The sequence below is a fragment of the Orycteropus afer genome, unplaced genomic scaffold (genome assembly GCF_000298275.1).
Source record: "Orycteropus afer afer isolate SDZICR_OR568_19922 unplaced genomic scaffold, OryAfe1.0 scaffold00182, whole genome shotgun sequence".
NCBI classification, from domain to species: Eukaryota; Metazoa; Chordata; class Mammalia; order Tubulidentata; family Orycteropodidae; genus Orycteropus; species Orycteropus afer.
In genome coordinates, this window is record NW_006921769.1 from 1,633,626 (window position 1) to 1,648,896 (window position 15,271).

At 36.3% G+C, this 15,271-nt stretch overlaps 1 protein-coding gene across 1 annotated transcript in view; it reads left to right on the plus strand.

Moving 5' to 3' along the window:
• The window catches only part of L3MBTL3 (L3MBTL histone methyl-lysine binding protein 3), a 101,783-nt gene that overhangs the window by 50,371 nt on the left and 36,141 nt on the right, over positions 1-15,271 (plus strand). Inside the window, exons 13-15 of the mRNA XM_007947360.1 lie at positions 3,758-3,843; positions 6,825-6,935; positions 13,506-13,620. Coding sequence (XP_007945551.1) covers positions 3,758-3,843; positions 6,825-6,935; positions 13,506-13,620 — 312 coding nt within the window. The remainder of the gene's footprint in view (positions 1-3,757; positions 3,844-6,824; positions 6,936-13,505; positions 13,621-15,271) is intronic.

Sequence of the window (15,271 nt, forward strand, 5' to 3'; positions counted from 1 at the left end):
CATTGCATCTAGATGGCCACTTGCAAGCTTTTAAGATACCAGTCACTACTCACCACAGTAGGATGCTTTTGTATAGTATGTTTTGCCACTTGAGCCTGGTGACCCCTGCGACTATGGTCCCAACCCCAGAGGTCCAACTACACAGTCCCTCTGGGTAGCTGGCTGTGGCCAAGAAGTGACTACAACCTTGCCCCTTGTCAGCTCTACTGTATATCTGGGAATTCTAACAGAACATACAAATACACTTGTAGAAACATTATCTGCCAACAGTATACATGGTCTTGGGCACACTACCCCTCATTGAAGGTTTTTTTCTTTTTCTTTCACCCTCTTCTTTACCAAGCACGATTTCCTTCTTCAGGGACTGGTCCCTCCAGATAACATGTCCAAAGTATGTGAGACAGAGTCTTGCCATCCTCACTTCTAAGGAGCCTTCTGGCTGTGCTTCTTCTAAGACAGATTTGTTCATTCTTCCTGCAGTTTATGGTATATTCGGTATCCTTCACCAACACCATAATTCAAAGGCATCAGTTCTTCAGTCTTCCTAATTCATTGTCCAGTTAGCCCATGCATAATGAGGTGATGGAAAATACCATCCAAAAAATACCATGGAAGCTCTGGTGGCATAGTGCCTAAGACATTTGACTGCTAACCAGAAGCCTGGTGGTTCAAACCTACCAGCCATTCATCAGAAGGAAGATTGGGCAATCTACTCTGTAGATACATCACCTCGGAAACCCAAGGAGGGGTCGCTGTGAGTCAGGACCAACTTGACGGCAGTGAGTTTGTTTTTTTTGTTTGTTTGTTTGTTCAATCCTCAAAGTGACATCTTTGCTTTTTAACACTTGAAAGAGTTCTTTCGTGGCAGATTTGCCCAAGAGAAAATGCATAGCTTTTCAGAAACTTAAGGAAGAACAGAATTTTAGGCTATTAAATGCCACATAGTGAGGCTCATTTGTGGAGCACATGCTGATGTATGTATGTAAACTTTGTGGCTTCATGATTGAAAAGATACCCTTTCTTCTGCCCCCTCAGTCAGTCCTTTCCACTCAGCTCTTGCCCTTTCTTCTAAGGACCGATGTTTGGCTCAGTTCAGACCTTCTGGCTGAAAAGAAAAGGATCCTCACCACTAGTCTCCTTAGGCAGCTGCCATCTTTAGTCTCCTGCCACTTCATGGATCAGTCCCCTACTAGCCCTGCTGTCCAGCACCATGTTAGCATTCTCTAAACATGATGTAGCATGTCATTCTTGCTCTAAAATTATAATCTTACAAATGTATTTTGAATTATCCAAATTCAGTTATACAATTATTATACATTATATAGTAATACATGCTTGTTTTTAGAAATGGAGTGGAAATAGAGATAACCACCGTTATCCCTGTTAATAGTTTGCTGATGTATCTTTCTAGAAAAATCTTTTGCCCTTATGTATATCCATATATATGTGTGTATATAATGTTTTATTTATTAAAGAGTTTTAACTTAAATTATGCAAGTTTTGGTCCTTAAAAATATGTTGCAAAATGTTTATATTCATGGAAAGATGCTTGCCTATTTGCATCTTAAAATTTTTATTTTGGAACAATTTCAAATATAGAGAAAATTTGTAAGAATAGCACAAACTCTTCTATATCTTTGACCCAGAGACAAATTCAAGTTTTGTCAGTTGCCCTAATGATGTCATTTATAGCAAAAGGACCCAATCCAGGATCAAGCATTGTACTCAGTTGTCATAACCTTCAGTCTCCTTCAGTTAGGCTCTTTTTGATGTTCTTGATGTCAGTATTTTTGAGGATTATAGATGGGTTACAGTCCAGTCATTTTGTAGAATGTGACTTAATGTACAATTGATGTTTCCTAATGATTAGACCCAGGAGCTCTGGTAGCATAGTGGCTAAAGCACTTGACTGCTAACCAGAAGACTGGCGGTTCAAACCCACCAGCCACTCCTCGGAAGGAAGGTTGGGCAATCCTACTTCCGTAGTGGTACTTCCTCAGAAACCCAAGGAGAGGTTGCTATGAGTCGGGGCCGACTCAACGGCACATAACAACAGCAACAACAACAACGATTAGACCCACGGTATGCATTCTTGGCAGACATACCACAGAAACTAATGCTGTGTTCTTGTTGCATCCTTTAAGGAGGCACCTCTTGGCAATTTGTTTCATTACTGGTTGATTTTTTTACCATGACTTGCTCAGGATGACGTCTGCCAGCTTTCTCTACTATATAGCTCTTTTTCTCTGTGATTAATAAGTGTTTTGTAAAGAGATACTTTGAGGCTGTATAAGTGTGTGCCCTCATGCCAGCTTCACTCATTAGTTTTAGCATCTGTTGATGCTTCTAATATGAATTACTACTCTGACACTTGCTTAATGGTAATTTTTCTAATTCTGTCATTACTTTTACATTTATTGACATTCTTCAGAAAATAACTTTTCTTTCCATTTACTCATTCAATTAATTTACTTATGTCAGTGTAAATTCATAGATTTTTATTTCCATCCACTGGTTATAATCCATTACTGCATTATTTTCATGTCCAGATTTTCTCCTGTTTGGCTGGTGGAAACCTCTTTAAGTTGGTTGCTGTGACCTTTTTACATTCTCTTGATGTATTTTAAAGTTTTCTTTTCTTTCTGGCATAGCTTGGCTTATTTTCTGCTTTACCTGGCCCAATCCTGAAGTCAGTCTTTTCTCAAAGGATACATCATTGTTTTTGGTGACAAATAGTACTTAGAAACTAAGGTCTGGGCACTAAGTGTGCTCATGGTCACTCTGTCGTGTTGCTGCTTACAGGCCTTCTTAGTGGACGTAGTTAGAAGACACGTATGTAATACACACAAATTTATATTACTTCATATTTATATATATTTATTAAAAACCTTAGGCTTATAGCATTAGCTTCAGTTGAAAAGTGGCATTACAGCTCATTCTGGCTTTTCTCTTTCCATACTTACTCTTCTCTTCATAGTCAGTGAGAAACCTGGTTTCCATTATTTCCAATATATTATTTCCTTAGTTCCTTTTATGTGGCCAAAGCCCCATCCACTGGGGCACCATTATGGGCTGCCATGAATTCTTACAGTGCCTACCTGGTGGATGCTGGACTCTGGAGGAAACAGAAGGGGGAAGGGAGGAAGAATAGTTGGTTTTATACATTCTGTTAATACTGTTCAGCAGTTTTTGTTTTTGACCTAACCGTATGACAATGCATGTGGAATATTGTACGTAATAGTATATATAAATCTGCCTCTTTTTTAATCCATTTTTTTACACATTTTTTTACACATTTCTGTATTAGTGCTCATTTAAATTTTTTCCACATTTTCACACTTACAAATCTGTGCACTGTCTTAGCACACATGGTATTTTTCTAGACTAGTGCAAATAAAATTACTAGATTAAAGGGTATTTAGGAGGTTTTTTGTTTTATGTCTTATGTTGTAAGACTATCCTTACTTGAGAATATAAATTATATAGTATGCATGTGTGTGTAAATACATACATACCTATGTGCATATTTAAGATTTTCATTTAAAAAATAAGAGAAGTCATGATCAAGATTTAAACAACTTTCTTATTACAAATAATTCTGAATATGTAGCTTGTTTTAAATTCTTTTATGTAGTACATGAATGATTTCTTAGTTTATAATGGTAATTATACCTTACAGTTTTTGTAGGTCATTTTATGATTCTCACAATCATTTTGGTTAAGCCTCTTAGGATTTACTTTTTTCTTTCTACTTTAGGTTACCCAAATGTGAAACATTTTTCTTGGGATAAATACTTAGAAGAAACCAATTCTCTACCTGCTCCTGCAAGAGCATTCAAAGTGGTAAGTTAATGCATTTCACATTATTTGATTAATTTTTGATGATGATATCATTCATTCATTGACATGTAAGAACAGAAAGATATGGTACTGTAATGGGAATGGGAAGGTAACCGTAGGCCAAATAAAATGTTTCAACATTTTCACATTTTTGAAAAATACTTTCATTATGGACTTTAAAAACTTTCTTAGAAAATAATTTTGTTTCAGATGGTATGAGGTAAATTATTGTCATTTTACAGCAAGCCTCTTTTTTTTCCAGCTATTCTGGAAGACCAAATAAAATAGAGAATTGCTTTTTTAAAAAAAATAAAAACTGTATTTGGATTTTTTATGTTATAGCAAGCTGAGATGCTGTTTTTTACTTTACTCCTGTAAATCATTCTGTTTAATTACCAACATACAAATTCATCTGCCTTTATTATAGTACCTTGCTAACCCAGGCTCATTATTTTTTGCATATGACTTACTAAGTTTAAAGTAAACCTCATTCTTTTACAAGGAGAGAATCAGAAATGAACTGTATCTTTTACTATTGTTTTTCCATGTCACTTAGCTCACTTTATAGTTCATATTTTCCCATGGACTTAAAAGAACAGAAGGATGTATTAAATACTTAAATTTTTTAAAAATGTGGCATAGTCTACCAGAAATAACACTTTTCGTTAACTGATCCTTTTGAGTATAAATTGCTAGTATTTTAAGTGATAGAAATTATTACAAGGTGTGGGCCCAAATTTAGAAGAAAAGAACATCAAATCACATTACATGAAGAAAAACTACATCAGAGAGTGTATATCATCCCATCTGAGAGTAAATCTAAGATTTAAAAAGGAATAATTTGTAGTTATGCCATTCTTATGAAGTATTGTTACAGAAGTCATTACACAAATAGTTGGCCCTTCAAGTAGATTATTCCATGGGATTCAGTTAAGATGTTTTATACCTTTAAGGGTATAATAACTCCCTTTCTACCAGCTTATTCAATATGTAAGGGAGGCTTGAGATGTTCTGTAACTCAGAATAAGTTATTGATTGTAAAATGGGAGGAATTAGAATGTGAAGGTGACCTCAGCCTTCTCTAAAGTAGCACAGTCATGGAGATGAGATATACTATAAATGTGTTCCTGAGAACAACATGCTCACAGGGGTATAGCTAGAAAAACTTGATTATTGTAACCTGTCCTTTTGCATAAAATTGATGTGAGGGGAGAGTGTGTTAACAAGATGGAAATATTCTGCATAGAATGTTTAAAAAATCAAGCCAAAGAAGAATGATTTTACTGTTAATTATCAAGCATTGCCCAGAGGAAAAATTCTTTAGTCAAGAGTAAACATATCTTGGGAGCTCTGGTGGTGCAGTGCCTAAGTCATTTGACTGCTAACCAGAAGGCTGATGGTTCAAACCCACAGAAGGAAGACTGGGCAATCTACTTCCATAGAGGTACCTCCTCAGAAACCCACGGAGGGGTTGCTATGAGTGAAACAGAGTGAACAGCAGTGACTTTTTTAGTTTTTTAAATATCCCTTGGGTGCCGTCATGGGTTCCGACTCATACTGACCCTTTGCAGAGTAGAACTCCCCCATAGAGTTTTCTCAGCTGTAATTTTTATGGAAGCAGGTTGCCATGTCTTTCTCCCTGGAGCTGCTGAGTGGGTTCAAGCCACCAGCTTTTCATTTAGCGACCTAGCTCTTAAACTTTTCCCACCAGGGCTTCCTAGACATCCCTAGAGAAATCTGCTCTTTTTAAAGATTGAGATAGTTCTTTAAGCTCATCCTTGACTAAATGACTTATTCCTCAATCTGTATATTTTCCTCTGCTTGGCTCTCATGTTCACAAAGGAAAGTTTGAGTCATTAACTTGACCTCCCATGTACTGGAAATGGGGTGCTATGGTGGTTTTGGCCACTAGAAATAATCTAATCAATTACTTCTCAGTTTAGATAACAATAACAGATAGACTTCAAGAGCCTGATGCATTCTAAGTATGGTAACCTCAAGTTTATAGGTCTGTAAAACAAAAGAGGACTGCACTCTGAAACGCCCAAGGCCTTCTGATGGGAAACCAGTTGCATCCCTTCAAGAGGTTTTTATCTGAGCCTCTGACTTGAACTTAGTCTAATACAAAGCAGAGCTGCATTCCTCCTTGCTTTGAATGGGGTAGAATTCTATGATTGATCTACATGTATAGTGTCATTCATACTAGAAAACAAGATTTCTCTGGTTGGGGCGCTTAGGAGCCTTGCATTGATTGTTCTGCATTTTATTACGTAACTTTCCCACTTTATTTTCAGCGAAACACTTTCATTTCCCCCATTTTACAGAAGTGGGACCTGAAGCTCAGAAAATTTAATTCATTTGTCTAACATCATCAACTTGATGACTGTTCTTTTTAATACTATGCTGCCTGCTTGCCTCCCACTGCCTGCCCCTTCCTCGGTGGTGTAAGGTATCTGCTGAACACTGAGGAAGCTGCAGGTCCTACAACAGCTATTCCATCTTGTGTATTTTGGTTGCTAATTTTTTTTTTTTTTTTTTACAGACATCTTCTGTTTTTTGCCTTCATTACTATTTCTGATCTCAGTAATTAATATTCTCTTCTTTTCAAAGTAATTTGTGTGCTTATTCATTTTTGCCAAGACATCTCCAGCTGAAGTGAAAGATGCTTTGTCTTCCCTATGGCTAATCAAATAACTGCAATGTTTTAAATTTCCTCTTAAGGTCTTCTGCTTCAGCCCTTCTCATTTGCTCTTATCACTAGGTGCCTGGCTGTTTGTAGTGCCTAAGGGCCTGCGCATGCGCGTGAGGATTGTGGTTTTTGATGGGGAGGGTGAAGGTCAGTGCCGTCCTGGGAATTTGAGAGTTTTGATAGGCTGAGTCTCTAAATAGCTCCTCTTTATTATTCTCTCTTTATAATATGAAGTCCACTTTTTGTAGTCTCTCTTCCTATAAATCTCACTGCATACAATTTTCTGTTATGACAGAAACCTCCACATGGATTCCAGAAAAAAATGAGGCTTGAAGTCGTAGACAAAAGAAATCCCATGTTTATTAGAGTAGCAACTGTTGCAGACACGGATGATCACCGGATAAAAGTAAGCCTTCTCTGTTGTGGTGAGCTTTTGTTTTGTCTTGCAAGACATCTGGGATGGAAATTTTTGCAGATATTAAACTTGTGAAGTCTTATAATTAAATTGGTAAAACCATAGGACTATGCAAATGAAATTACAGTGCAGTTTTTATAAGACAGTGTTCCTACAGCTCTTTCCTCTTTCTTTTCCTTCTGTGTAAGTTTTCTCCTTAATTACTACTGACATAATATTTTGAGTTGTATTTAGGAAAAGAAAGGAGACTAGACACATTAAAATAATATTTCATTGAGAATAATTACAATACTTCTCTGATCTTATTATCTTTTTGTAAAAAAAAAAAAAAAAAAAACTAAAGTTTACCATTTTTTGAAGTGTCTTAAACAGATCTTTCAGAAGAATATTCCCTGTGTTAATACAGGACAAGTCTAACGATCAATACTTTTATAAATAAAATCAGATTTTACTTAGAGTTGAATTTTAAAAAGTCAGATACCTCTCAAAATAAGCAAACGTTTGGGAAGATGGGTTCAGTTTGTCTTCAAGTGTGATAAAGGGAAACGTAGTAGAAAACTTTCAGATAAGAAACCAGAAGGCTTATGTTTCTGGCTTCAGCATTAACGTCACTCTGAAATTACAACAATACCTTTCTGTTTACTTCATAAGATTGTTTAGAAGTTCTATTAGGAATAATAATATTTATAATAACAGAAAAATACTAGATTTACATGATATTTTACAAAGTAACTGTTCTCACATTATTTGGTGTTTGTCGTAACAGTAGGGAAGATTTATGTTACCATCACTGTTTTACCTATGACGGTAAGGTACAAAAAGATGAGATGAGTTACTTATTAATTGCTGGCAATGGCAAAATTAAGTCTCAGTCATAAGTTGTTGGAATCCAAGTTTATGTTCTCTTTCAAAAGAAAAATCACATTCTTAGATACCTGCAATGGGACAATATATGAAAAAATGAATTATAAAGCAACATCAAAAACCTGTACAAATGTGGTATTGTTAATCTAACAGAATTTTAGCATTCAATTAACTGTTTATAAGATTACATAATCGTATAACATTTTAGAAAATTTTATGAATAATGTTAACAGTGTTAGAGTATGTTTTCCTGTTGACGGTCCTTGTTGTTGTTGGGTGCCTTGGAGTCAGTTTGGATGTGGAGAGAGCTCGTGTGACCAAGTGGAACTGCTCCATGGGGTTCTCATGGCTGTCATCTTTGCAGAAGCACTTCACCAGGGCTTTCTTCCCCAGAGCCGCTGGCTGGGTTTGAAACATCAACCTTTTGGTTAGCAACTGATCACTTAGCCATTTCACTATCAGAACTGCTTGTTAACTGCCTTAGATGGTAGTAATGTAAGTCATAAAGTACTTACTATATTTTAAAAGTATTTTTTTTAAATAATCTAGACTAGTAGTCAAAGAAAGGTAGGATTAAGCAAGATATTACTGTTTTAAGTCAAGTTGATCAGAATTGAAAAACAGTTCTTGTTTTACTTTGGTGTGTGAAAACTTTGTGTATTCTGCTAGTAGGGATGTAAAGTATCTCATCTTTTCTGAACAACAATACACATCGGAAGTCTTAGAATGTTGTTTGATCTCTAATTCAAATATTTCAGGCTTAGGAATTTATGTGAAGGGAAAAACCAAAGGCACTCTTCAAATTAAATTGCATATTCTGAGCTGCTTTTGGGGACAGTGGGCCTGCATGTGTGCTGGGGTTATAAGGAAAAAGCAACAATGATGTTTATTGTATTTATCATTGGAAACAACCACATCAGGAGATGAGTAAATTAGGTTATCGTCTCTCTATGTAACGTTAAGGAGCTCTGGTGGCGTAGTGCTTAAGACATTTGACTGCTAACCAGAGGGCTGGTGGTTCAAACCCACCAGCCACTCCTTGGAAGGCAGATTGGGCAATCTACTTCTGTAGTGATACCACCTCAGAAACCCAAGGAGGGATCACTATGAGTCAGATCTGATTTGATGGCAGTGAGTTTGGTTTGGATATAATCTTAAAATGAATTTTAGAGGAATATTAAATACTAGTAAGTGAAAAATTCAGGTTTAAATTAAGAGGTCTGATACTATTTGTTCTGGTTACCTAGTGCCACTCTGACAGGAAACATACCACAAATGGGATAGCCTTAACAAACTGGAGTTTATTCTTACAATTTGGAGGCTTTAAGTCCAACTTCAAAGTGCCAGGCTCTAGGGGCTGGGTGAAAGCCCCTCAGCCTTCGGGTCCAGCTCTGCCTCCTGCTCCTGGCCCACTGAAGCTGGAGGCTTTTCTTCACTTAGACAGCCGCTGGCTGCTGAGTCTGAGAAGCTCCAAGGTTGACAGATAAAAAAGAACAGTCCCAGTGTTACCAACCACACGGCAGGCCATTAACTTAAGTCCATTGTAAGTCCCAGGGTTGGCAGAGCATGGCAGGCTGCTGAGCAATGACACAGCTACATGCAGGGTCCAAGCATGCTTTAGGCCAGAGACCATTCTCAAAGCTTCTCCTTGTATACAGGAAGCAGACCACATACCCAAAGACAGCTACTCAGCTGCTCCCAGTAGATTCCTCCATGGAGTCGATTACCAGTCTCATCATGGGGAATACTACATCCAGCTGCCCAGCCACTCAACCGGGCCTAGCCAAGTTGACATACAAACATAACCACCACACTACTTTTTGAGACTATACACCCACTTCTCACTTATCCACATGATTAAGTTCCAAAGACCAAGTTGGTCATTATGTAAAAATTAGCATTAAGCAAAAATGGAGAATGATCACATCAGATCACAAAATCGAAGATGACTACATCATTACATAACTGCCACATTACATCATTATGTAACTGCCAAACTGCTGAGAATCATGGCCCAGCCAGGTTAACACATAACCTTAACCATCACAGCCAGTGTTACTCTCACATAATGACATAATGATGTATGTCATTAATGCACAGAATAATTGGACAGTGGATATTTTACTGTTGCTGTGGGAATGTCAGGTGAAGAGATGGTCAGTAAGCAAGGAATGGATGTGTGCATAGACAGCTCTGGAGGAAATGCAGCAGAATGACGAGAGTGCTCCTCTTACAGTGCTGCCACTGTAGGTGATAAAGGGCTTTTGTTTGTTTGTTCTTTAAATAATTAGTATCTTGCTTTAGATACTTTACTTTTGTAATAGAAAACATTTAACCTCACTTCCTGATTTTACATGTGAGGAAATAAAGGCCCTAATTTAGATTAAATACTCTAAAGCAGGATGATCGGTTAGTGGCAAAGTTTAGGCTACACTCTAGCTCTTTTTGCTGCTTGTTTAATTTATATCCAGTAGAACATTCTAGTTAGCCCTTAACAGCCAAGAAAGAGCTGGCTGAGACACACAGTTGACAGTCATCTTTTCGTAACTGCCTAAATGAACTTCATAGCTAAAGGTAAACCACTGCAGAAATACCTGAGCGTGCATGAACTGTAGTTTTATGTTTGTGTTTGTTTTTGTTATTAGCATAGCTTAATATTTTAAGTTTCTCAGGGATAAAATCAACTTTTAAGTTAAATAAAATATATGTGACACTTTTAGCTATTACAATTAAAACTTTAAAGACTTTTGTGTATTTTGTCAGATGTTCATGAATGTCATTAAAAACAACCAGAATGTTTTTCTTCTCGTCTTGTGTTTCTAGAATGTCAGCTGTCCTTTATTAGAAGATGGAAACTTTGCCCATAGATCTGTATCTTCATGTATGACTTACCCGCTTCTTGATTTCTATAATTATTTCTATTGATGTATCACATAATTTAAAAACACAGTTGCTAGTAGAAGACCTAGAATGTAAAACCCCCATCCTTCCTCAACTTCCAGTTTGACTTCCCTGAGGCAGCCAGTTTGATCCCTTTTGGCTCTTAGGACAATTTCTCTCCAGTTTTCGCAATAATGTTCATATACTACTCTCTCTCAGTTCACTCATTTGAAGTATGGTTTATTAACTTACCACCCCTTGCTCTTATCCTTTCACTTGTTATTTCACATTATTCTTTTATTTGTTTACTCTTAACTGTTTATATTACTATGCATAGACAAATACTGTTGTCTGCTCAGCAAAGTGTCTTTCTTACAACTTTTTGTCTCTTGTGGAGTCAATAATGTCTTTGTATTTTTATTTTTTTTAAAATCTGTCTCTGAATTATTAGATTTTTGCAAATACTTCAGTAGATCTGAATTCTTTTATTCAGCTTTCTAAAAGCTCACATATGCTATGAAATATTCTATCTGTATCTTTTTTTGTCTTTTTTTCCCTTGAACTCATTTTCCTGCAGCTCAGCAGCCACCTGTTCCAATCTGAATGGTTCTACTCTAAACCTGGTACAGAGTCTTCATCCCCAAACTTCTCTTTGCTGACAGACTGTTATATTTTATCTTTCCTGGATCCTATACATTGTTTCCCTTAGTTTATTATTCTTATTTTACTAAAGCAAGTCTTTTTGTATCTTCCTGTGAAGGAGTGTATGAGAATCATATTTTTCAGACTCATTGCACGTCAGAAAATGTCTGCTTAAGCTGACTTTTGATTCATACTACATCTAGATACTGAATTCTATGTAGAGAACTATTTGTCCTTATAAATTAAAAGCGCTGTTCTGCTGTCTTTTTACATCTAATGTTGTTTTTATAGCATCTGAGGCCATTCTAATTCCTTCTTTTTGAGTAATGTACTTTTTCTTTCTGGCAGCTCTTGGGACCGTCTCTCTGTCCCTGGTGTTCTCATGTTTTAGTGATGTGCCTTGGTGTGAAGGTCTTTTTTCATTTATTATGCTGGGTACACAAACCTTTTCACTGTGGAGTTTCATGTCCTTCAGTTTGAGAAATGTTTTTGTGTTATTAGCTTGTATATATGTACTTTAATATCTACGTCCTATTCCAGCCCATGAATATAGCATAATGTGTTTTTCGTTTCCTAATCATGGACATTTGTTTTAGTTAGTTGTTTTCTACTTTGAGCATGGAATTATGGGAAATACCAGGTCAAAGGTGATGTGTTTCAGGTGTTGACTGCCACTGCCAAATGTTGTTGTTGTTGTTATGTGCTGTCGAGTCAGCCCTGACTCATAGCGACCCCTCCTTGGGTTTCCGAGGCAGTATCACTACGGAAGTAGGATTGCCCAACCTTCCTTCCGAGGAGTGGCTGGTGGGTTTGAACTGCCAGCCTTCTGGTGAGCAGTCAAGTGCCTTAGCCACTATGCTACCAGAGCCACTGCCAAATAGCTCTCCAGAATAGACCACCAGTTAGCACTCTTGTAAACCATCTGTGCCAACAAACACTTATTCTTATACATATCAGCTCTTGGAATCACCAAAATGTGGGGGGGGGCAGTCTGATAGAAAAATTGTATCTTTTGGTTTTTATTTGTAATTTTTTTTAGTTATAAGTGAAATTGGTCATCTTTTTGTTTGTAAATACTAACCATTTATATTTGGTTTCTAGGTTATGAATCAATTGTATCTATTTCCCATCTTTCTTAGGTGTTTTCATATATTTCATATTGGTATGTAAAGCTTTTATGAACTAAAGAGCGGAGTGCCTTGTTACATGTGTAGCAAGTGTATTCTAGGGCTTGCAGTGGATGACCCATCCTCCTTGTGGTAATATTTGCTACTGCCAAGTTTTAAATTTTTATGTAGTCAAATTGATAGGTTTTTCCTTTTATGGCCTTTGGGTTTGGTACATTGTTTCTAAAAGCTCTTCCACTATTAAGATTATAAACAAATTCACTCATCCATTCTTCTAGAACTTTTATGGTTTAATATTTAGTGTTTCAGTTTTTTTGGATTTTTTTCTGACATCTATCATCTTGAAGTGAGTAAGAGATTCATAGACCTTAAGAAATCTAACTGCAAACTTAATTAAAAGATAATATATGTGTATAGTGTTAGCAGCTTATTTTTTCTTCCTAAAAGGTAACAGTCACTGATTCCCAGTGACCATGCCTAAAAGATCAACTGCCCTTTCATGTGGTGGCCAGTGAAGTTTGTAACACTGACCTGTCTATAAAGTTTCTCTGGGAGGTATTTTAATTATGTAAGAGGAAAAAAAATTATATTTAGAAATATGTTTGGTGGAAGGATATTTGGGAAATTAGAAATTGCCATTGGCTTGGGGAAAAAAAAATAAAACTTTTCAGTTCACTTGACCTTATCAACCCATTCGCCTATTACCCTCCCTCCCTCCCTGCTACATTCATTAATTCAGTAATATTTAATGTGTGTTTGTTGTTGAGCATATGAGTGTTATGACATAGTACCTGTACTCAAGTTGCTCATAGAGTTGGGAGCTGTATGTTAATATAACTGTAGAACTGTTGCCCAAAAAATGCCTTTGGCAAGGCCTTGTCTGTCATTATGCTATGAAGCAAATGTTTAAGTAATAAAAATAATTCACTAGGTATGAAACCTAATACATATATTTACAGTAGAGTAAAAATGGTTACTCTGGGCAGTAATTTTACTGTAGGAATTACTGTGACCTGAATTGTATTATTAATGTTCTTTTGTTCTCCAGGTTCACTTTGATGGCTGGAATAGTTGCTATGACTACTGGATAGATGCAGATTCTCCTGATATTCACCCCGTGGGCTGGTGTTCCAAAACTGGACATCCTCTTCAGCCTCCTCTGAGTAAGAGACACAGGATAACTTTAAAAATGTCTCTGTATTCTTGTAAAGTGTGCTTAGTGTTTCCTTGCCCCCTTTAAAATCAGTGCAGGGTTTTTCAAAGATAATTTGGCTGACTTAAAATTTAATGTGTTGGTTGTATCATCACTGTCAGTATCCTGATTGTGATATTATGTTGGAGTGTTTCCACATGTTACCATTGGGAAAAACTGGAAAACGTGTGCAGAAAAATCTCTGTATTTTTTTCTTAAATCTTTTTAATTATCTCAACAAAATTATAATTTAGTCTATAATTTTCTCGATAAAAATTTCAATCAAAAAACTTCAATTTAAGAAAAAAAAGTATACAGAGAATTTTGTGTACCATGATCTCAATTTTAGAAGAAAATAGATACATTACAGGAAAAAATATGGAGAAAATAGAATAAATTATTATCAAGATTCAAAACAAACATGCCTCTTAATATAGTGTGCTTTCTTGATATAGCCACTTCAATTTCCTGATCTTATGTTTCACACTACCTAAGAGCACAGAAATACATGTAGATAGGTGGTGTTCATTGCAGCGTGTTTAAAATAAAAAATATTAGAAGCAAACATTGATTAAATAATTTAAAGTACACTCACAGATTCTATGCAAGAGTCATAAAGAATATTGAGATGAAAATATTTATAAGAAATAATGACAATAAAAACAAAAGAATGTTTCAAACCACTATACACATATGTTGTCCTTTTTATGTGGCAAAATAAAACAAAATTGAAACTTGATACATTTCTATATACAACCAAAACCAAACCAACTACCATAGAGGCATTTCTGATTCTTAGTGACTTTAGGGCAGAGAAGAGCTGCCCGCCAAGGTTTCCAAGGCTGTGAATCTTTTCAGAAGCACGCTACCTTATTTTTCTTCCACGGAACAACTGGTGGGTTTGAACTGCAGGCTTTAGGGTTAGCAGTCAGATGCTTTAAGCACCACACCACCAGAGTTCCTATATATGAGCACTTAGAACAAGGACCAGAAGGGTGTACATTAGCAAAGTGGTCAGGGTTTGGGGAGATAGTGAAATGCGGAGAAAGGAGCAAGAAGGGGGTCTGTACCATGGTACTCTGTATTCCACCGTATTGTTTGAAATTTTCAGTTCAAGTGTTCATATATTGTTTATGATATTTACTTGACAGAAGTTGTTTAGAATCTTCTCATTAATTAGGATTTCAGTAACTGGAATTTGTGACAGTTTGAGAAGAGGGTTAGATCAAAGTTAACCATTTCATTATTGGAGACAGATACATTATTTACATTATTGGAGAAAGTCACAGAGGAACACCTTTAAAAGTTGAGATTTTTCAGATATTTTTAATTTTTACAGGATCTACATTTTCTGTATCCTTATTCCTCACTTATCAACTATCTCATTACACAACATTTTGCATTTACTGCAATAGTAAAAAATCTGCTATCTGACTGCTACGTGCATTAATGACATATGTCTGACAGTAATAAAGACTGAGGAGCAAGGCAAGAGTAACACTGGCTGTCATGGTTACACTTATGTGTCACCTTGGCTGGGCTGTGATTCTCAGTGGTTTGGCAGTTGTGTAATAAAGTCATTTTACAGTTAGGTAATGATGTAGTCTTCCTCCATTTGGTGA